At 34.1% G+C, this 24,666-nt stretch overlaps 1 protein-coding gene across 1 annotated transcript in view; it reads right to left on the bottom strand.

The window, feature by feature from the left end:
• Positions 1-1,278: 1,278 nt before the first annotated feature.
• Positions 1,279-24,666, bottom strand: part of LOC118749831 — a 33,573-nt gene continuing 10,185 nt past the window's right edge. The window contains exons 2-4 of the mRNA XM_036484612.1: positions 3,215-3,383; positions 2,914-3,152; positions 1,279-1,560 (exon numbers count right to left, since the gene is read on the bottom strand). Of these exons, the coding sequence (XP_036340505.1) occupies positions 1,432-1,560; positions 2,914-3,152; positions 3,215-3,383 (537 nt within the window). The 3' untranslated portion in view covers positions 1,279-1,431. The remainder of the gene's footprint in view (positions 1,561-2,913; positions 3,153-3,214; positions 3,384-24,666) is intronic.

Genomic DNA, 24,666 nt, shown 5'->3' with positions numbered 1-24,666 from the left:
AAGTGCTAAAATTTTGTATAGAAACATGCAATAAGGGTTTTTTCCTTATGAATATTCCATTTCTGCACTTATATTTTTCTAAAAACTTCAAATTGATTTTAGACCCATGGTTTCTTCGGCAAATTTGTTAAGAATTACACGGAGAATCCACCTATGCTACATGCGCATAGTAAAAAAAATGTACCCGCCCTATTGTATATACATACATATATAAATATCGTCGTTTAAAGTGCAAAATCGCGTATCAACAAAATGCAAAACCGCGTATCAGCAAAATGAAAAACCGCGTATGTGAAGTTGTAGAAATTATTTTTTAGAGCGTAAAAACACTCATATTTCAAAATGGTTTTCTTTTTTATAAAGCAATCGCATATCTGCCTAGTATATTTCAGGACGAATGGATAAGGATTGAGCCAAGAGCTTGTGTGAGCAAATCCAATTTTTGACAGCCAATGTCAGTTACGCGGTTTTCCAGAATCACGATACGCGGTTTTGTACTTTAAACGACGTTATGTATGTACATACAAATATAGTCAAAATATTCATTGTAAAAGTAAGTATAAACTATGTATTTATAAGAGGTAAAGAATATTCAAATTTTGTTTTTACTCGATACAACGATACAACATATGTACATACTACGGATGTTGCAAATGTGAAATTTTAGACATCCGCGGATGCGAATGCGGTTGTCAAGTATTTTTATGCTTTTTCATATGTAATTAAAAAAGTATATGTATACAAAGCATGCACAGCGGTGACAACACATACACACATACATGGTACATGCCCAGTAGAAATTTTAAGCATACGACATCGCTTTTGGTGGCATGAACATGCGGCTATGCATACATGCCAGTATAAATGAACCTTCATTTCCATTTAACACGCGTGGTTTCTCAGAGCGTATGCGTACTCTAACCAGACACTTGTACTATCACTGCATGCACATAGCTGTATTAATGTTACAAACACGCAAAAGCACTAGTACAACATGCATCCAAAAGCACAGAAAATTACAAATGCTGCATTGATGGAACAGTATTGGTGCTACATTGATGGACCAGCATTGGTGCTGCATTGATGGTGCAGCACTGGTGCTGCATTGATGGTACAGCACTCGTGCTGCATTGATAGTACAGTACTGGTGCTGCAATAATACAATAGCTGTAAAAATTTTAAATTTTTCCTCGCATAAAAATAAACCTTTTATAACGTACAAATTAAATTTCAAATTTAGTTCTTTAATATTATTAATAGAAATTAATAGCAAATAACTATTCTACAGTAGATTTTTCTTTATTCTTGGCGGCGGTTTTGTAAACTTTGTTTTTTGCCTTTCTTTACCTTTTCGTATTTCCGTTTCGAAATCGGGAAAAGACATCTCTTTCTTCTTTATAGCTTCCGCAAAAAAGAACGAGTTACACTTTTCTAAACTTTAATAATTTCAATTAAATTTACCAAACACCAGTTAATGTCTAGCAACAGTTGCTCCGTTAAGAGTATAGGAATACATTTGGCAATTTCGTCTCTTCCCAGGTGCATCTTTAGGTATGCCAGCTGTAAGTTAATATTAAGGAAACAATAAACACACATACACATAATAATTTTTTTTGCGTTGATTTTTAATAGAAATATATGGCATATAAATTAATGATTCAAAGTTTTGAAATAAAATTTGTTAGAAACTTTTTGAGGATGCAGTTTTGTAGCTTACTCAATTTCAGTACAATAAAGTGCCAGTTTTGAGTGGCTATAAATTACCGTTGATTTTTAAGAATTTTTTTTACTAACGCTCTTCGGTATTTTTTCCCATAAAAAAAATTATCACGCATCCGTTATATGGAGAAAATGAGTAACATCAGCAAAAAAAATTCTTAAAAATCAACGGTAGTTCATAGCCACTCAAAACTTGCACTTTATTATACTGAAATTGAGTGAGCTATAAAACTGCATACTCAAAAAATTTCTAACAAATTTTATTTCAAAGCTGAAAATTTTGGTGAAAATTTATCGAATTTTCCTAAATTTTCTAAAAACTTTGAATCATTACCTAATTTATATGCCATATATTTCTATTAAAAATTAACGAAAAAAATATATTACGAAAAACATTGCAAATATTTAAAAAAGACACTGTACAGAAACATAGTCTGGTGAGTGTATGTATATTACACTGTGTAAAATCCAACGACAATTTTGTTATTTTAGTCCCATAAGAAAATTTCGTTTTTAGTCACAAAAAAATTATTGTGGAACAATTTTGGCCTCTATTTTAATTTTTCAGTTGGCGATCAGAAATATGAGAATTTTTAATGAAAAAAACATATTTTTCGTTTTCATTAAAAGTTCTCATTTCCAAGCCATAACTGGATAATCAAGGTATAGGGCTGAAGTTTCGCCACAATTATATTCATTACAACGTTGCCACAATATTTTTAATTAAAAAACCCGCTTTAATCTCAATAAAAAATTTTAATATGTTTGTTATTAGGCAACAAATAACAAGACAATAGGTAAAGTCACTTAATTTTGTATGGGAAATCCGGTTTATTTACGGAGTTTACGTGGTTATGCGGCATTTACACGTTTAGATGAATACCCGTAATATATAATTTACAACATGATAAAAATATAGTAAGGTAGAACCGCTGAGAGTCACTTTTAAAATTCTTGACGTTTCCGAACAATTTAATTTTTAAATTTACTCACAAACTCACACACACATTTTCATTTTCAACCTCAAGCAACAACAATTTCGAACAATTTCAATCTTTTATTTTCACTTTTATATGATTTTAAAATGTTGGCAAACTTCAAAAAAAAATCATGGCGGACAAATTGAGAGAACGGTTCTACCTTACTATATTTTTATCATGATTTACAATATAGAGCCTTGAAGTTATTACTTACCATCTCTCCTTTAGGATAATTCTCTAAATTTGCTTCCACATTCTTTATTTCCTCAACCGATCCGAACGGAATAATTTTAAAGTCAACTGAATCCGGAAAACACTGTGCTGCAATTCTCTTTATCAACAGGTCTTGTTTCTTCGCTTGTTGGTAAAAAATTTCATTTTGTTCCATCAGTTCCTTATGTCTCGCCTCACTCTTTTCCCCTTCTTCATCCATCTTTCGTTTCAAAGTAGCAACTGAAAAGTATCCGTATTTAGTAATTTTTATACGTGCATATGTATGTACAATAAAAAAGTACCTTCTGTTAATAAATTTGCTGCTGTTTGGTTCGGTGCTCCGCTAATGCCGGAATTATATTGCGACCAATTCCGAAAAGGAGTAAGAACATTTTCGTCATTGTGTTCTTGCATTGGTGTTACCTTGTACGGTGATGTTGGTGAAAATAGTTGATGTTGTGACATCTTTGCCTATATTAAAATTACACAAATATAACGCGTGTCAACATTGAAAGCACACCCTATATTGACAATCTTGTCCTTCATCATACTAAAATTGAATGGGCTAAAAAACTGCATACCCACTTAAAATCTTTATAAGAAATCGATTTTTTTTTGTTAAAGAATAAACTATATTTTGGATAAAGAATTACTAAAAAAAATATTGTTAAAAGTTTTCAGGGTTGAGCTTATAATTTTGACACGATGTGTTTGTTATTTAAAAAAATATATTTATTTTACGAAAAACTTTAAAATACCTTTAAATATGGCAATGGTGTAGTATGGGAACGACCACAAATTTTTCGTGGTACGGAAGGTATACAATTTTGCAATGGATATCTGATATCTTAAAATTTTCTTCCACACCCAATAAGTTATCCACAAGGCTAATACCAAGTTCTTTGTACGACTCAAAAGTACACTCGAAAAAATTTGATACATTCAAAAACTTAGATCTAATAATGAATTCTCCGTCAATGGTTTTTAAAAATCCTTTCACTTTAATTGGTTCAAGAGATTTCAAGTAGCAGATATTATCAGGAGTTCTATCGCTTAGATGAAATATATCGTAGCTGTAAGTACGATAAATTGATGAAGATGTTGTAGCAGATCGTTGCTTTGTCAAATTTTTGAATTTATGTTTTGCATCAAATGTTGTTTTTTTTGTTCTACTTCTGTCTAATATTTTATTGTTTATTTGCGTGAGGATTTTAGATGGCCGTCGAATATCTTTTTTTATTATGTGTAAATGATTCTCGAATTTGTAGGGTGAGAAATTGTTGACGTCCCCAAAAGCTTCAACACAATCTGCAAATGCAATAAATTATGCACATTATAGGTGAGCCTATCCTCACCGTATATAGCAGAATAGTCGCTAACAAAACATTGCAATATTTTTTGAACGGTGTCTAAATTCCTTGTGCAGTTTGGCGGGTACGAAATCATCCTATAGGAACAATGTAGCAGCAAGAAGTGGTAGTGCAAATCTATATCCAACAATTCTTTGAATAGCACGACACCTGTGTACATCAGAATTTGTCGAAACTCTGTTGCTTTCCATCTTAACAATTCATTGAAAGACGTTGGTTTCCTACAGAATTCCACAGGAATATATTTCCCCATTCTTATGAAACGATTATCCATGACCAGCTTTTCTTCTGCAGATAATTTTCTTTTGGAATGTTTATCTTTCCAAATTAACGTCATATCTTTTTACACACCCCAAGGTCTATTAGGTGCATGACATCAAGTGGGAATTGCGAAACCATTCCCACATTTATTTGTTCCAAAATATGACTACCCTTATTTCGGAAGCCAGCCTGGTGATAAAACGGATTAGCCCTATTACAGTGGTCAAGATGGGTTCGTTTTCCAACTATGCTACTGCTGTACACCAGTCTCCTGTAAATTCTCCTGCCTTTCTGCACGCACTTCGAACAACCATCATATGAAGTATGACCCACAATCCCGGTAAGAAAAGATCGTGCTGGAGTATCGACGGTAAACAATCTTATTTTCAAATCAATCCTACGCTCGCTTAAAATAAGCCCCGTAGTTTGAATATTTAGCATTTCTTCCACAAAAGGTTTTAAATACTTATTCACATCTTCTGGCTTTTTATTACCGGCATAAACACCTATTAAAAAGGGCTGAATGCTAGGTTCTTCTGACACTGCGCCTAAAATTGGCCATAAATTCATAGACGAACTTTTAAAAAGGGGCAAACCATCAATACCAACATCAATATGCATTGTGGTCAAGTTTTCTACATTGACTTCAAGAAGCTCAATTGCCTTCGCAATGCCAAAATGAAGATATTGACCTGGAGGTAAATCAATGATTTCAACAGTTGGCTTTTTTCTGTTTACTAAAGATGCGTACGACTAGGGCACACCTACACCTTCTTGTTTCAAAATTTTCAAGAGATATTCACATGAATAGGAGCGTTCCTTATCTCCCAGAAATAGTCAGAAAAAGTCCGAAGTAGTCAGATTTAGTCCAAAAAGCGTTCCTTAACTCGGAAATGACAGCAAAAATGAGAGAGCAACACTCGGTGAGAGTGACTCTCATCAGTCCGAAGTAGTCAGATTTAGTCAGAAGAATTTTTTCTGGCAAAATTCTGAAAAGTGTCAAACTCAACTGAATTTAAATTAACGGAAATTAAAGAATACGCAAAAAGTGAGAATAGTCTAAAAAGTAAAAAAAAGAATTGAAATGTGAAGGAGGCTAAAAATAATTGATATAGTAAGTTTTTATTGTGCTTGTGCTTGTGTGAATGTGTTTTGTACATACATTTCCATTCTTATTTGACGTTAGCTTTGTTGTTGCAATTCTTTGGACTACAAATTTGGTTTTTTGCGTTCCTTTACTTTTCCTGTTATTCTCTTTTAGTGAGCACATTTTGCTTACGCTCTGGCATTTTGACACTTTTCAGATTTTAGTCCAAAAAGATAAGGAATGAAACCAATGACGGGATATATTACACTCAATTGCCTATTTGGACAATTTTTCTTTAATTGACATATTTACTGCCTCACTATGCATATCAGTGATCGGACTTCTACCACATTGTGGTAGATCTGCCACTTTTTTGAGCATCTACCACATCTACCACACAAGGTCTGAAATCTACCACATATTCGCGTTTTTGAGTAGTTTTATTTTTGCTTGACATAATTTTCTTGATTTTAAGAGAAAAAATTGTCCAACACTAAACACTATATGGTAACAAGCATGATACAAATATTTATAAGGTACAATCGCTGAGAGCCAACTTTAGGAATTTTGACGTTTGCTAGCATTTTTGAAATTTTCTCTCGCCGCCATTTCATTTGTTTGTTTTTATTTTCACTCAAACCAAATAAATATATTTCTGTCGAAACAACAAAATTTGAATGTACATACATACATATGTATGTATGTAAATAAATAAATGTAAGAAATTGTGTGTAAGGGCCTTCTGCCCGCATGTTAAAGCGAAGATTTTGGCATACATTTGAAGATATTGTACCTTAAAGGCACTGTACTGTTCCAAAGAACTACATATCTTGTGCTTATATTAAGTCAAGTGATGTGGCAAAGTATAAGCCGAGCATACATAAGGGCAATACGGCAAAACCCTTTTCATAACACCACAAACCTCGGTCCTTCATACGGTAATTGCGGGAACTAAAAAAAACTTGATATTGCTTTGCTTGCAGAGGACAACGGAATTTTCGCAGCCTTTAGAGCAACTCATTTTTCTGCTCTAAATTTTTAAATTGTTTCCCACATTTGAATAAAAAAAAATTCAAATCATAAAATTTCATTTGTTTCTTTTGAATTTATTTGACATTTAAACCATTTCGAGAGAGTTTAATCAAAATGCTAGCACACGTCAAAAAAACCTAATGGCGGACGAATTGAGCGAGCGGTTTTACCTTTAAATATTTGTATCATGGTAACAAGTATGATATAATACAAGATTCCACATTCCCGGCGACGATGAAATTTCTCAAGCAAATCCGAATGGGAGAATAAAATAAAATGTAAAATAGTAAATTTTCTCAGTAATCAATTTTTCGACAGGAAACGCGGTTTTATTGTGTTAAATTGCAAAATAAATAAGTTATAAAAAGAATTAATAGCGAAAATGTTAAAAACGGCGATTTTTGTGAAAGTATTAGCAGATTTAAGTGCATCTAAAGTTTCTAAGGCGTTGTTTACTTTTACTTGAGGATTGACAAAATCGGCAAATCCCAGTTAGCTGTTTCTGGAACGTGCCACATTTGTTCGCTACTTCGTGATGTGATAAAAAGAAAAGCTGACAGCACTCCGCAAGGTTGCATAAATCTCTTAAAATATGTTCGAAAAAATACCCTAATATGGAAGGAACTGCTTTACACTGCCAAGGAGAAAAATTGCCAAAACTCAACACAATTTTTAGCAACTTCAATCTTGCACTTTATTATACTAAAATTAAATTTTTTTAGAGTCTAATTAATAAGTTTGCCATTTAGGTCAAACCCTGCAGAATTTTTTAAATTTTTGTAAAAATTTTGATCCAAACCCAGAGATTTAGCACATTTTTTTGAAATCTACCACATTTTTTTCCAAATTCTACGACACAGAATTTTTGTAAAGTCCGATCACTGATGCATATCACTGACACTAGGAAATTATATTATATCACACAACACGATCGTCCACAAAAAATTTTGCACAATACTGAAAATATTATCGCGCAACACGTCCGTTTACAAAAAGTTTTGCACAAGAATGACAAAAATTGTGCGATGCTGTATCATAGTCAAATTTATCAGGAAATGTACTTAAACAACAACAACGTATGTTCGCTGACTGAAAATATTACAAAAATTGTGTGATGCTGTATCGTAGTCAAATTTATCAGGAAACGTACTTAAACAACTACAACGGACGTTCGCTGACTAAAAATATTACAAAAATTGTACGATGCTGTATAGTAGTCAAATTTAGCAGGAAATATACTTACTTCAACAACAACTCGCTTACAGTTCGTCTGAATTTGACTTAATTTTTGGAAATTCATGACCCTTCATGAATATTTCACACTTTCTTATACAGCATGCTAACTTCACGGATGCATACAACCAATTTCTACTGGGTGTTTATCTGTACAAATCCACTAATCGCGCGATGCGATGTTGTTTCAAACTAACATTTGAAAACACATTAGGGCTATTCGCGATTCGCTGCATAAGAGCTGACAAATTTATGCAATTGCAGAAGTATGCCATGGATTGTGAGCGACCTTTATTAAACTGTCATGGTAAACCTTTTTTAATCAGCTGATAGAAATATCAACCACAGTTGCAATGCATAGCATTTTTATGCTATGGATTTTTGGTATTGCAAATTTGTCAAGCCATGACAAATGCAAATGCGTGTATTTTGTTTGTGTATTGCAAATAATTTGCAATACAAATTTGCAATGCAATGATGCGGTTGTTTGTAACAGGCAAAACTAATCGAGACAGATATGTATAGACAAATGTATACATAAATAATCAGAATGAAAAGAGTCTGTGTACACGATAATTCGAGTAAAAATTGAGATATCTTAACGAAACTTGGTATGTGACTTCTTTTGAGCTTAGGACGGATGGTGTTGAAAATGGGCAAAATCGGACGATAACCACGCCTACCTCCCATATAACGGTAGTTTTCAGAAATACGTAAACTGCGATATTTTAGTAACTACAGAAGCTTACTCACTCAAAATTGATATGTACAATCATTTTTAGGCGAAAAATAAGAATATAATTAATTTTTGGAAAATGGGCGTAGGTACGCCCACTTATGATTACATGTGTATACAGGGGCGCACCCAGGAATATATTTTAGGGGGGATTTTATATTTCTGAATATATATCGCCGGAAAATACTGAAAATTTGCTTCAGATAATACGCTCTTTAAAATACATTCATGCAAGTTTTATGTACAGTATGTAATAAATAAATAAACGTTTTAAAATCCATAAACTGCACTTTATTTACATAAGATTAACAGAACTCAAACACTTTTAACCGACTTCAAAAAAAGAGGAGGTTATCAACACGCCGGAATACATAACTTTTGACCACGTGAACCAATTTCAATAATCCTTTTTTTATTGGAAAGATGGTACCTCAAGGGTCGTCCCGTAATTTGGTTTAGAGATCCGATGATTGGATCATGAAGAAATTAACGGTACCCCTAAATTTGAAGTCGGTTGTGTTCTTTCCTTAAAAACTACTTGTTTAATAAAAAGTTATAAACTCAAGAGGCGCTCAACTTTTAAAAGTACCTAATACAAAAATTTAAAAGAGTAAGTAAAAATAAATTTATTGATTCCATAAATTTTTGCACTTTTATGTTCATTTTTTCGATTTCTGGTTTCTGGTTTTCGATAGAGATGGTGAGTTTTCACGATTGCTAAATTTTTTTACACCCGAGCGCACTTGTGCACAAGGGTATATTAATTTTGTTCACATAACGGTTGTTTGTAACAGCCAAAACGAATCGAGATAGATATAGACAAATGTATACATAAATGATCAGGATGAAAAAAGAAATCGATTAAGCCATGTCTGTCTGTCCGTCCGTCCGTCCGTGTACACGATAACTCGAGCAAAAATTGAGATATCTCAACGAAATTTGGTACGTAGGTATTGAAAATGGGCGATATCGGACTGTAACCACGCCCACTTCCCATATAACGGTAATTTCCAGAAATACGAAAACTGCGATATTTTAGTAACTACTGAATATAATTCTCTCAAAATTGATATTTACAATAATGTTTAGACGAAAAATAAGAATATTATACATTTTTGGAAAACGGGCGTAGCCACGCCCACTTATGGTTACATGTGTATATCTTGGTAACCGCGGCACCAATTTCTTCCAAACTTGGCACAGTTGTTGGCCTTGGTTCAGCATACAAAATCGCCGAAAATTTTTAAAATCGGACGATAACCACGCCCACATCCCATATAACGGTAATTTAGAGAAATACAAAATCTTCGATAAATCAGTAAATATTGAAGCTAATTTATTCAAAATTGATGCTTGCAACAATTCTTTACCAAGAAATACGTTTGTGGTAAAATTTTGGAAAATGGGCGTGGCACCGCCCACCTATGATCACATATATGTATATCGGTAACCGTTCTACCAATTTGTACCAAACTCGGTATTTTTATTGTGCTTGCCACATGAAAGAAAAACGTTGAAAATTATTGGAAGCGGACTAAAATTACGGCCGCTTTTCATATAACGGTAAATTTCAGAAATGCTTGAAACTTCAATATTTCGAAATTGAAGGACGGTAATTTACTCCAAATTGATACACCCCGGCTTACCATGTAGCGGTTGCTTTCGGAAAGGTGAAAAAATATATATTTAATACTTGCGCCGGGTATTTAATGTTCGGCTCCGCCCGAACTCAGACTTTCTTACTTGTTAATATTTCGAATACCGAAAAAATTAACTGAACTCTCAAGAAAAACGAAAACTTCATATAAAACGACGGACGAGAAATGGAAAAGAAATTTTCTTCTCCCAAAATTTCTTAAATCAGTTTGCAGCTCTCAAGAAAAAAATGCTCGTATATTTATTTCCTCATAGAAATTTACAGCAAAAGCAAAGCGCTTTTTCAGGCAACAGAAATTATAATAAATATTTCTTATAATTTCCTTGAGCTGGATTCTTAGCTTTAAGATACAGTTTGTATTTGAGGTTATTAGTTTTAGGGGGGGTTTGAACCCCAAAACCCACCCCTTGTGTGCGCTAATGTGTGTATATCTTGGGAACTGCTGCACCAATTTCTCCCAAACTTGGCACAGTTTTTGGGCCTTCACAAAAATACCAAACGGCCCACATCCCACATAACGGTAATTTAGAGAAATACGAAAGCTTCGATAAATCAGTAAATACTGAAGCTAATTTATTCAAAATTGATGTTTGCAATGATTCTATAGCAAAAAGTACGCTTATAATAAAATGTGTATCTCGGTAACCGTTCGATCAATGTGTACCAAACTCGGTATGATTATTGAGGTTGCCCCATAAAGGCAAAACGTTGAAAGTTATTAAAATCTGACTAAAATTACGACCACCTTTTTATAACGCTAAGTTTACCCAAAATTTATACTAAGAACAATCCCTTGAAAAGAAGTAACATTATTATGGAATTTTGGAAAATGGGCGTGATGCCGCCCACGTATATTTATACATATAAGTTTATATCGTTATGTCTAACTGAACGATCTATCGAAGATATTTGGAATAGACGTAAAACCACTACTGCTTACCATGTAGCGGTAGTTTTCGGAAAGGCGAAAAACTTTTTTTTTTAGTACTTGAATTTAAAAATTGGAACATTGTATTCAATAAAAAGTTTTTAAATGGTCGTAAATCTAACCTGCGCCACTAAATAACTACTCGCTCGCTGCGAAAAACTTGAAAAATTTCAAACTTGGCAAAATTGTAAATTCTTTTCGATTGACACTGTGCCAGTCGATAGGACTTTCAGTTATATTTATTTATTTTTTATTGCGGTGCAATAATTATTTTTTGGGAATTGCATCGGTCTGCAAATGTCGGATGTATCCACCTGACTTTCATCTTCATAATCTAGTATCATGGCAAGATCGTTGTTTAAACACCGTTGTTTCCCAAAGAATTCTTCATTCTCATTCTTTTGATTGTTTCTGAATGTGGAGAACCAGTAACGTCAACAGCGTCTTTCGATTTTAGTTTCTGTAATTCATTTTTGATCCTTTCTTCTGTGACTGGCCAGATATACGTTTTATCATTGCACTTGTATAATATTCCAGGGACCGAAAGTACCAGTTATTTTTTTAAGTTAAACTTGGCCTAATATTTTTTATTCCGAAAGTTTGTTTCTGGATAATAAACAAACAGCTTACCAAATTAAACAAATTTGGTATCATGTGAAAGAGGGCCGAAATAGCTTTTAAACAGAAATAACGAACGAAGGTTACCACCTCTATTTATATATATTTTTATATCATTTAATACTAAAGAAATTCATATACCTGACCCAAGGTTTGTTCTATGGTAATTAATTAACATTTTTTATTGAAATATTTTTCAATAGGTGACTTTGCTCATTTTGACATTTCAGTATTAAAGCTATTTAAGTCCTCTTTCATTTGATACCAAATTACTGTAATTTGGATGAGCGGTTTGTTTATTGTCTGGAAAGGACTTTTAGTTGGGAATAAAAAATATTTGGCCAAGTTTAACTCGTAAAGGAAATAACTGTTATTATCGGTCCCTTCAATATTCGCATTCGCAAAAGATCCGCTTTGATTATTGCGAATGCGAAATCGAATGCAAATGTTCGCAAGAACCCAGGGTTATACCATCAGACGGAACATAAAATTATTGTTTTTTTCTTCTTAATTACGAAAGAGCTTTTGTGCACTTCACAACCACATATTTTGTAACGCACATACCCAAATTTAAAACGAGTTGGGTTGGTGCTCTTTCATGTAAGTAATTTTTTAAATTTAGCACGTTTTTTTAATTCTGAAATTTTTTTCGCTCAGTGTACCAAGGAGATTTCATATAAGAATTCGCCGCCTTGTTCTCTACTGCTAATGAGTAGTAGAGAATGACGTATATTCTCTACCAGTAGAGAAGAATTACAGAAACGAGCTACAGATGTGTCAGATTTTTCTAAAGCTTTTTAAAGAATTCTTCATTCTCACTCCTTTAACTGTTTCAGAATTTGGGGAATCTGTAACTTCATCAGCGTTTTTTGGTTTCAGTTTTTGTAATTCATTTTTAAAACTGCGACTGGTTTGAAAAATTTGTACTTATAGCGAGTTAAATAGGTGGATATGGAAAATAAATTATTATTTTCCAGGAATGAAAATTTTGAACAAAATTCTCTTTTCAAAGTCGTGGCTGCCAGTGGAATCGGATCGGATTATTGTTATTTTTCTAAAGAGCAAATCGTTTTTTATAAGCATTTGAAGTATTGGAATTACGGATGATGAGGGTTACGTAATTCTGATCTAATTAAAGGTCAGACATATACCTACTCCCACGACCACAGGCAAAAATATCGGTGCACTTCTACAACATTCGCATTCGTAACTGCTGCGCAATGATTATTGCGAATGTGAATGTTAAAATTAATGCGGAAGCTCCGCGGTTGCGAATATTCGCAACAACCCTGGTACATACTTATGAATAGGGCGGACATTTTGCATTTGCGGTTCAACATATTGTGCATATAGCATTGCAAATATATGCAATAGAAAATATTCCCCACTGAGCGACTACTTTGGTTCAATTCCTATTACTTGTTGCAAAGCGTTATATTCACAGCTCACGGTGAGCGTGGATAAGGTTTAACTCAAAATCCTCGCCCATTCAATTTTTCACAAAATTATTATTCTGTCCTCATAATCAACTGATTTGAGCTAAAAATTTAAATCTTCTATGGAAAGATTCGAAGGATATCTCGATTATCCTTATGCCGTTTTTTTCTACCGAAAAATTTTGCTTTCTCAGTACCCTGTACGCACAAATACCAAGGAGAGGGCAATAAAAGGGCGACACTTTTTGTAAAAAAGAAAACGTCATTAATTTGTTGTTGGATATATTTCTAACTAAGCTAAAAACCATCCTACGTAGAAGTTTTGGACGTAAAATCTTCGTCTATCCATTGCAAATAATATTCATTTAAATTTAGTGCAAAAGTAATTTGCTTGAGCTTTAAAATTTGCAAAAAACGCGAAAACCCATCTTTTTTAATAGTTCTTTTTATTCTGATTGTAATGGCTACTATACTAGTTTTAAAGCGTGTAAAAATCCCCGCAATGTAGTATTCAAACCGTTTTTGTATATTATGTATGTCAGAAGATACGGCAATTAGAACTTAAACAAATGAGAAACTAAAATGTCTTCAAAGTGATATTTGCTCAATACCTTTGTTGGTTTGCAAAAAGTAATAAGATATATTTTTAACAAAACTTAATTTGCAACGTACTAAAGCAAGTTTCATCTCATTCTCATGGTGGCAAACGGAAATATAACGAACTCAACATGGAGGTTTCACTTCACAGCTCTGTATGCATAGTCGCAATGATGAACATGTCTTTAACGCCGTAAAATAATATCAATCATTTATCAATATAGAAAAAACTTCATATATATATATATATATATATTAGGGTGCTTTTTTTGCGACTATTGTTTTTTCACTCCTACCACGAAGTCTTGTGGAAAACATCTAAAAAAATTCCTGAAAATTTGCACCCTTAATATTAACATTAAGTACTCGCCCAAGGCGTCCAAAGATTTCCCATATAAAATACACGTAAACTTTGATTTTTTCAACTCTACAGCTCAGAGGCATTTTATGGTATAATTATGGTCATATTTTTTATTAAATTCCCGTTTTTTCCCCCTATTTCGTAAATAACAAGAGCAAAAATTGCAAATGATGATATGGAAATTGTTTGTCACAACTTATCTCTGAAAGTACGAAACCGATTTTATTAAATATTATTTTATTTTTAACGAAGCATTTGTAAAAAGAAACTGAGTGGCATACATATTTTTCTTATTATTCGAATATAAGCACCCTTTTTTACCTCCCTTCTATTAGCTCGAGATGTAATATTGATAATAATAATAATAATATCCCAACGGTTTTTACCCTCCATTCCCGCCCATCCGCACGAGGGGCGCAGTCCGCATGACGTACGGAACCAGTATTTTCAATTTTTGCGCCGAGTCACGATAGGCAGGAGTTTGTTAAGTGTCGAGATCTAAAACTGTTCAGCTACAGAACTAAATTCATCAGCCGATTTTATGTCTTTATTTTAATCATTCATTCATTGAGAGACGACAGTATCGATTTCTTAATGCTGAAAAGCGGATCTGATATATCAAACGTGCTGGAATGAGAGTTAAAATCCTGGCATAAGCAACGAAGTGGGTCGTGCAATTCACATTAGTCTTACAAGCTTTCAGAAATAGGGGGCAAAAGTGTGTTGATACCCGGGAGGGAACATTAAGGCTAACTTCGCCAAGAAGAAGCCGACTTGAAATTGAGCCTGTTAGTAATTTAACTATAACAAGTAAGAAAGTCTAAGTTCGGGCGGAGCCGAACATTAAATACCCGGCGAAAGTATTAAATATATGTTTTTACCTTTCCGAAAGCTACCGCTACATGGTAAGCCGGGGTGTTTCAGTTTTGAGTACATTGGCGTCCTTAAATTTCGAAATATCGCAGTTTCAAGCATTTCTGAAATTTACCGTTATATGAAAAGCGGCCGCAATTTTAGTCCGATTTCAATACTTTTCGGCGTTTTAGTTCTATGGGGCAAGTACAATAACCACACCAAGTTTGGTCCAAATTGGTAGAACGGTTACAGAGATACATATATATGATCATAAGTGGGCGGTGCCACGCCCATTTTCCAGAATTATATCATAAACGTATTTCGATAAGGAATTGTTGCAAGCCTCAATTTTGAATAAATTATCTTTAATATTTACTGATTTATCGAAGATTTCGTATTTCTCTAAATTACTGTTATATGGGATGTGGGCGTGGTTACTGTCCGATTTTAAAATTTTTCGGCCATTTTGTATGTCGTATCAAGGCTAACAACTGTGCCAAGTTTGAAAGAAATTGGTGCAGCGGTTACCAAGATAAACACATGTAACCATAAGTGGGCGTGGCTACGCCCATTTTCCAAAAATTTATAATATTCTTATTTTTTGTCTAAAACTAATTGTAAATATCAATTTTGAGTGAATAATCTTCAGTAATTACTAAAATATCGCAGTTTTCGTATTTCTGAAAGTTACCGTTATATGGGAGGTAGGCGTGGTTATTGTCCGATTTTGCCCATTTTCAATACCATCCGTCCTACGCCAGAAATCAGTACACGTACCAAGTGTCGTTAAGATATCTCAATTGTTACTCGAGTTATCGTGTGCACAGACGGACGGACGGACGGACAGACAGTCACCGCTTAAACGATTTCTCTTTTCATTCTGGTCATTTATGTATACATTTGTCTATATCTATCTCGATTCGTTTTGCCTGTTACAAACAACCGTTATGTGAACAAAGTTATAATACCCTTGTGCACAAGTGCGCTCGGGTATAAAAATTGTACCAAGCATTTGCCTGCGGCTGGAAAGTGTAGGAAGATTAATAAGTTTTAATCGGCTCGTATAAGGTGGAAGGTTATATTGAGAATCCCAAAGGAAATTTCTTAAAGCAAAAAGTAGGAATTGTTTTTGAATTGATTCTATCTTGTCTGAGTAAATTTGATACCTTGGATTCCAAACCACCGAACCGTATTCCAGAATTGGCCTAACTAATGTTGTAAACAGGGTTTTAGTGATATAAGGGTGACAAAATTCTTTTGACCATCGTTTCACAAATGCAAGTACACCTTTAGCCTCGTTGACTGTCACATTAATATGAAGATTAAAATTAAGCTTAGGATCCATTGTGATACCAAGGTCCCCAAATTGTATACCTGTTCCAGGTTATGATTACCTACTGTATAAGAAGCGGGATGAACAGCTCTTCGCGAGAAGCTCATTACTTTACATTTCTTAAGATTTAGAGGCATACGTTTTACTTGACACCAGTAAGCCATTCTGTCTAAGTCTGATTGTAGCAAAGACCTTTCTTTAATTGAAACGTACGACTTATAAAGCTTTACATCATCTACATACATTAAAATTTTGGAAAATTGTATATCTGTAGAAATATCGTTTATAAAAAGCAAGAACAGAACCGGGCCTAGGTGGCTACCTTGAGGGACTCCTGAAGTAACATCAATGACGTCAGAGATAGTATTTTTAAACATTACCCTTTGTGATCTATCATAGAGGTATGAAGAGATCCAACGTAGAAAATTAGGTGGAAGACCAAGAAGATCAAGTTTGTAGATGAGCAACGAGTGGCACACTTTGTCAAATGCTTTACTGAAGTCAGTATATATAACATCAACAGTTTTGCTTTCACTAAATGCTTTTGAAATATAGGATGTTAATTCAAGTAAATTTGCCCTTGCAAAATCCATGGTGACTATATGAAATGCTAGAAGAGATAGAATGCGTGAACTGATTTGTTATATTTGCTTCAAATAATTTAGGAATTGCAGAAAGCTTAGCTATTCCCCGGTAGTTCTCCACTGAGGATCTGCTACCGCTTTTATGTAACGGGGTTATGGACGATTCCCTCCATATAGTCGGAAAAACGCCCTCTTTAAGAGACAAATTAAATAACGCTGTTAACGACTCATAGAGATAATCAGCACAATTTATAAGAATACAAGTAGGGATCTGGTCAGGACCATAACTGAAGGACTGCTTTAAGGATTTCAGATAAACTACTACATCATCGGGAGATATTACTGGGATATTTATTGAGTTCATTGGACATAGTTTAAAAGGATAGTCAATGTTAGCATGTGAGTTAATGGAATAATTAGATTTAAAAAACTGAGCGAGCATGTTAGAAATTGTTTGATTATCACTAGAGACGGTATTTTGATACTTCATGGCGGAAGGAAACCCACGTACATTTCGCTTGGAGTTTACGAAGTAATAAAATGATTTGAGGTTATATATTATACGCCGTTTGATTTTACACAAGTAAGCTTTATAACACTTTTTGTTTAATTCAAAAAACTTATGACGCAAAAATGAGTATTTTACATAGTATGAGTGTAAACCGGTTTTTTGTGCAATCTAAAATAACGCGACTTTCTGGTTTTCAAATTTCTCAGTTCTTTAGTGAACCATAAGTGTGTTTGCTCTTCAGGAACATACATGCGTTTAGGCACATGCTTTTCAAATAATTTATGTAAAGTAAAGTTAAAAAGTGCAACGCTTTGTTCAATATTTTCTTTAAATGCAGGCCACGACAATTTAGACAGTTCTTTGTTAAGCATTTTAAAGTTGGCTTTCGAAAAATCAAAGCGAATATTTGGTTCGTATGCTTGGGTACTGCAATTTTGACCATCACTTATAACTTCGTAAGATACCTCCATAGCAGGGTGGTAGACATCTGCGGGCAAAACTAGTGGATCACACTTATTTACAAAGGACTTAGATGCATCATCAACATAAACAAGTTCTAATACTTTACCAAACTTATTGTGAAGTACATTAACCTGAGTTAGGCAGAGTTCAGCCATCTCCTCTAAAAATACGTTGTTGCACGCACTAGACGCGAAAGGTATGATATCATTGTCAATGATGTTCCATGATATGCTTGGTAAATTAAAATCACCCAACACAATCATTGAATCAGAGGGTTTAGTCAGTAAATTAACTGATTTCAGTAATGAGATTAGTCGTGAATACACCAATGTGTCAGATCGGGGAGGGATATAGCATAGAGCTAAGTAAATAGACCCCTTTCCAGCCTGTACACGAATGCATTTGAACTCTACTGAATCAATGTGTGGAAGACTAACTTCTTCAGATGGTATTGAAGAGTCTACAGCGAAGAGTACGTCACCGCCGATTCTGTACTCCCTATCTTGTCTATAGATGTGATAATTATTTGGAAGAATCTCTGAATTGAAAAGGTGAGGTTTCAGGCAAGTTTCAGTAGAAGAAAGATATTATAATTACATTCAAGACCTTTAAAGTATAAGTTCGTTTATTTAGTATTTAAGCCTCTTACATTTTGGTAATAAATACTTAAAGCAGATATAATTAGTTTTTTGATTCAGTATTATGACGGGGAATATTAGGTAAGTTATTTACTTTTTTGGGCCTATATTCGAATTCACGAACGAAAGCTCCGGGGGCCAAAAAGAACTACTAAGCAGCGCATCAAAATTATCTAAATTTACGTCAATTTTAAATGAAGCAATATTTCTTTCGTAATTAAAATTAAATTTTCTGATGCTTAAGTCAACAGTTGTAATTTTTTATGAGATATAAAGCTTTATATCGCCTTCGGTAGTATCTCTCGAAAATCTAGAAACAAAGATTGATTTCTTTGGCGGAACCACAACTAGTTTCCTTATATCAGACTGGAATACCGGCGGAGGGGGTTGAGTTACTGCGTTAGTAGTTGAGGATATGGAAGGCGGTGGAGGCTTTGAAGATGATGCCACCACTTCAATGGGGGAAGGGGAAGATACTTCAGGCTCCTTATTATCCGAAGCAGATTTCGTTACACGGTATTTTGAGGCTGAGGATTCTGATGCTGGAGGACACGGAGAAGATAAATTAATTAAGTCCGTCAGAAGATTATTCTGACGTGCAACGGCAGCAATTTCCTTAGATGGACTATGAAGACGCTTACGTTTAGACACACGGATATCCTTAACAGATTGCAAGGTATCTAAACATTTGAATGATTTAAACATATTTTCATAATGCTTAAATTTTTCTGTCAGTACCGACAATTCTCTTCCTATTTCTGTAAAATCACTTCTGGTTTGCCTAAATAGCTTGAAAAGATCAACTTCGGTTGACCTGCACTTTACGCAAGACCAGCGAAGGCCCTTGCCATCATTAATAGCGTCAGAATTCTTCCCGCCAAACCAGCACATTTCAGATGGTAAATACTATCACACAGCCAGCACGATAAGTAGCGTTCACAATCGCTTTTAATTTGGCAAGTATCAAGATCGCATTTCATATTGAAAGATTTATGTAGTACACTCCTTAATAAAAGACAAAACAAAATAAATTATAACAATTAAGGAGCTGATGTAAATAGCTTTAAATAAATGTAGCGAACAGTTTGAGTATCACTGTAATTATGACACATAATAAACGCAACGCAAACAGCTGTGACAAGAATTACTAGAAGAAGTAAACAAAAAGAGTAGAACAAATGTACAAAAACAAAATGAATTCAGTTAACTACAAAGGATACAACAACAATGATAGCAACAAATGATCTGTTACTTCTCAGCTTGAAAAGGTTGGCCACATCACTTAGTTGTGGTAATATCATAGTACTATGAATATATGAAGCATAAGATGAATAAAAACAACAAAAATGACTCAGCAAAATTAGAATGTATGCTAGTGAAATTTAATTAACTTCTTTATCCAGCTTTTTATAAAACAACAGGAAATGTCTGCTAATTTATCCGATTCCTTTTAATAGGTTCACCAAGTCTAACGAAAATAATAAAATTGCCGTAAGTAACTTCGAAAGATTTTAAATATATTTCCAGAAATCAAAAAGCGAATATGGATCAGATAGCTATAGTTCTCATCTAAAGAAAATATGAAATGTGAAGACATCCTAGACACTGGACTGTATGGGCGAACAAAGGCTGGTTTTCATTATGTCATATTTTGACAACAAAATTTGTCGACATATTTTGACACAACTTTCTGTCCTTTATCCCTACCTTTATCGATGATATTATGGGCCAAAAACTTACAAATAGCCGCTTTAGCAGCGCATGTACACGCCTGAAGGCCTATTCTGATCTAAATCAATCAAAATACCATTTTTTAGTCCCGTTTGACAATTTGTTTTCACTCATTTGACCGCAAATGCCATTGAATTTGACTTAGTGAAAATAAGCGTTAAAATTAATGGAAAAAATTACGAATTTGAGGATAGCTAAGTGAAGTGTTAATTTTTCGAAGTGGCTGCTTTAAATGCAATGTAAAATGTTTAAGATAATACATAATAAGATAATACATAATATGACTTTTTTAGCCGACTTCAGAAAAGGAGGAGGTTATTAGTTCGTCGGAACATTTTTTTTTAGTTTTTTTTTATGAATGTTACCACACCAACTTTGGACCACGTTAACCGATTTCGATAATCCTTTTTTCATCGGAAAGGTGGTACCTCAAGGGTACTAATTTTGTTTAGATCCGATAATTGGATCGTGAAGAAATTAATGATCATCTTAAATTTTTATATGAGAATTGAAGTCGGTTTTGTTTTCTGCTTAAAAATTATTTGTTAATTCCTTCCTTTTGACCACTTTTCTTAAGAATAGTTTACTCTTCAATATGAAGCGAAGCTTCTCCCGTGCCAACAAGTAAATATATTAGCACGGTAAAGGAAAAAGAAAAGAAACTAAAAATGCACCTGATCAAAAGATGATTGTACCTAAAATCTAGTGACTGTACCTAATGTACCTTTAAGTCTTTACACACACACATACAGCTGCGCTGTACCACATACATATATCTCCACATAAACGTATTTCAGCTAAACAGCAATCTCTGATTGAACTGACTTATTACATACATGCAGTGGCGTAGCCAGGATTTGGCTTTGGAGGGGCAAATGAAAAGAAATTTCCATCGATAACTTAAATTTGTGACACACAATGGCTAGAGGCGTCGCCTGAGTGCATTCTTTCATATATTTATGTATGTAACGGGTGATTTTTTTGAGGTTAGGATTTTCATGCATTAGTATTTGACAGATCACGTGGGATTTCAGACATGGTGTCAAAGAGAAAGATGCTCAGTATGCTTTGAAATTTCATCATGAATAGACTTACTAACGAGCAACGCTTGCAAATCATTGAATTTTATTACCAAAATCAGTGTTCGGTTCGAAATGTGTGTTATCGACAAATTTTGTTCAGCGATGAGGCTCATTTCTGGTTGAATGGCTTCGTAAATAAGCAAAATTGCCGCATTTGGAGTGAAGAGCAACCAGAAGCCGTTCAAGAACTGCCCATGCATCCCGAAAAATGCACTGTTTGGTGTGGTTTGTACGCTGGTGGAATCATTGGACCGTATTTTTTCAAAGATGCTGTTGGACGCAACGTTACGGTGAATGGCGATCGCTATCGTTCGATGCTAACAAACTTTTTGTTGCCAAAAATGGAAGAACTGAACTTGGTTGACATGTGGTTTCAACAAGATGGCGCTACATGCCACACAGCTCGCGATTCTATGGCCATTTTGAGGGAAAACTTCGGAGAACAATTCATCTCAAGAAATGGACCGGTAAGTTGGCCACCAAGATCATGCGATTTGACGCCTTTAGACTATTTTTTGTGGGGCTACGTCAAGTCTAAAGTCTACAGAAATAAGCCAGCAACTATTCCAGCTTTGGAAGACAACATTTCCGAAGAAATTCGGGCTATTCCGGCCGAAATGCTCGAAAAAGTTGCCCAAAATTGGACTTTCCGAATGGACCACCTAAGACGCAGCCGCGGTCAACATTTAAATGAAATTATCTTCAAAAAGTAAATGTCATGGACCAATCTAACGTTTCAAATAAAGAACCGATGAGATTTTGCAAATTTTATGCGTTTTTTTTTAAAAAAAAGTTATCAAGCTCTTAAAAAATCACCCGTTACCAGTTTTACCGTTTTATATTTTTTTTCTATTCGTTTATTCCATACGGTCTTCATGCTTTATTTAAATGAAAAAATTAAATTACTATACCGTTTTAAAATTCTGAAAATTCACTGCGGGAAATTTTTTTATTCTCTATTTGTCTTCGCCTTCTCGTTTTTGCCTTTAAAACTTTTGAAAAAATATTTTGAACGAACCATTATATCACATTCCTAGGCAAGTTTTGAAAGAATATTTTCGATACTAAATTTTATTAAAACAAAATGTTGAAATCAGCTTCATTTAGAAACAGTGTCATCGTTAATTAAGAAAGAGATCTTCTTAAATATCATAACTTTACGACACTCACATATTGACTAGATTTGACTATTTATTTTATTATATTTTAATTTAATAATTAAAACTATATAATTTTAAGATAAATGGCCAATCTAGTTAACATGTATAAAGTTTTGATAAGCACTTGAAATGTCAAGTTTTAGTACTGAATTCAAAGAAGATGTCTCTTTTATCCATTCATAATAACTTAAAAAAATTTGTTTGTTAAGAAGTGTATCTTAAAATATTTGCCTTGACATTTATGTTAAAAGTGTAAAATATGTGAATGTACCTACATAAACTTTCCCGTGAATACTATCAAATCATTGGTCTTGAAGGGAATCTATGTATGCATGCATGCATATGAGCAAATTAAAAAGTCGATACAATTTACAGTCGAAAAGTACAGTTTTTGTATAGATTATAGATTATTTCCCAACACTGTGGGAAACTAAGCAAAATGGCCTAGTGTATTTCGCCAATATTCAAATACATAATCTACCAACCGATAATTTTATATATTCATTAAAAGATAATTTGTCATCAGTCTGAAATAAGAAAATTATAAATCGGAAGGGTAAAATAGTATTGAGTTATTAATTCAAAAATAAAAAGTTTCATTTCACTGACGAAGGGGGAAGGGATCTATCCCCCCCAATCCCCTCCCCCCTGGCTACGCCACTGCATACATGTAAATACATGTATTTATGTACTTTTGTACACATTTAAGGTGTTCTTACACGATATGTATTTGCATCTCTAAGGGCCGGTTGCTCAAAGCCTGGTTGACACTAGTCATCGGTTAAACATCGTTATCGACGTTACCGACACCGTGTTATATGCATGGAGTCGAAAACGTCGATAACAATGTTAACCGATGATTAGTGCCAACCAGACTTTGAGCAACCGGCCCTAACATGACTTGTGACTGTTTCAATACATATGTAATTGCGTAGTCTTTATTTAACTATCTAAAAATACGTTCTTTGAAAATGAAATAAACTAATACGGGTGACAAACGGGTTCGCTTACTTACATAAACAGCCTTTAGTTGCATTAACTCATGCATCTTCCTCTTTCAAATGCGCAAAAGCAGCCGAACAAATGCCCGAAATTTTTGGGAATTAACTCGGATCAATGGAATTTTCTATGACAACAGTGGTGAAAACGGCCAGCTGTTGTGTTTTGTACAAGTAAGCAAACAAAGAAGCGAGTTTGGCGTCCGCGGTAGCCGAGTGGTTAGAGTTGCGTGCTACTAGCATGTAGCTGCCAGGTTCGATCCTGGCGAGCGATTGCCAAACAACTTTTTGTTTTTAATATTTTTTTATTTATATATTTAATGTTACTTTTTATTTTCATTTGCTTTATTTCCTGTCACATTTTTTATTTTACTATTAATTAATTTAAATTTTTAGAGTTGAATTTTATTAAAAAGTCAAGAACTACTAACTGAAAGCAACGTTAAAAAAATATAGAACTAATAAAAAAATGAATAAAAACGGAATTAAATGAAAATTATACTGGCTGTCGGACACAACGTTGCGGCTCGTTAATCCGCATTACTGCCGTCTGTCAGGGCAAAATTATTATGCGCATTTGTGTGCTAGTTTATCTGCATAAGCATGCCCGTCTGTCTCGCGTTTAAACTCAGATGATTCTATCTGTGTGTGAGCTTGAGGTTATTAATTTTTGCCCACTTGGAAATTCGAGAGAGATCTTCATTAAGTCTGGCAATCACATCTTCAACAAGACCAATCGGCCTTGAAAAATATATTTTAGTGTCATCTGCATAAAAATGAATAGATGAACTTTGGCAACACTCCACTATACCGTTTATGAATGTGCAGAATAATATGGGACCCAGAATGGAACCCTGCGGCACTCCAGATGTTACGGGCTTTAAGCTTGAAACATTTTCACCACATTGAACCTGCTGCAGCCTACCTGTCAAATAGCACTCCAATAATTGCAAAGAAAACGACCCGAACTTAAGGAGATTACCTAGCTTTCCCAATAACTTATAGTGGTCTATAGTATCAAATGCTTTTGAGAAATAAAGCAATATTAATATTGTTAACTGATTTTTATCAAAGGCTGGACGTA

This window comes from Rhagoletis pomonella, unplaced genomic scaffold (assembly GCF_013731165.1).
Source record: "Rhagoletis pomonella isolate Grant_MI unplaced genomic scaffold, Rhpom_1.0 Rhpom_scaffold_00063, whole genome shotgun sequence".
Lineage (NCBI taxonomy): Eukaryota > Metazoa > Arthropoda > Insecta > Diptera > Tephritidae > Rhagoletis > Rhagoletis pomonella.
The sequence above is the reverse complement of the archived record's forward strand: the minus strand, read 5'-3'. Positions and strand labels throughout refer to the sequence as shown.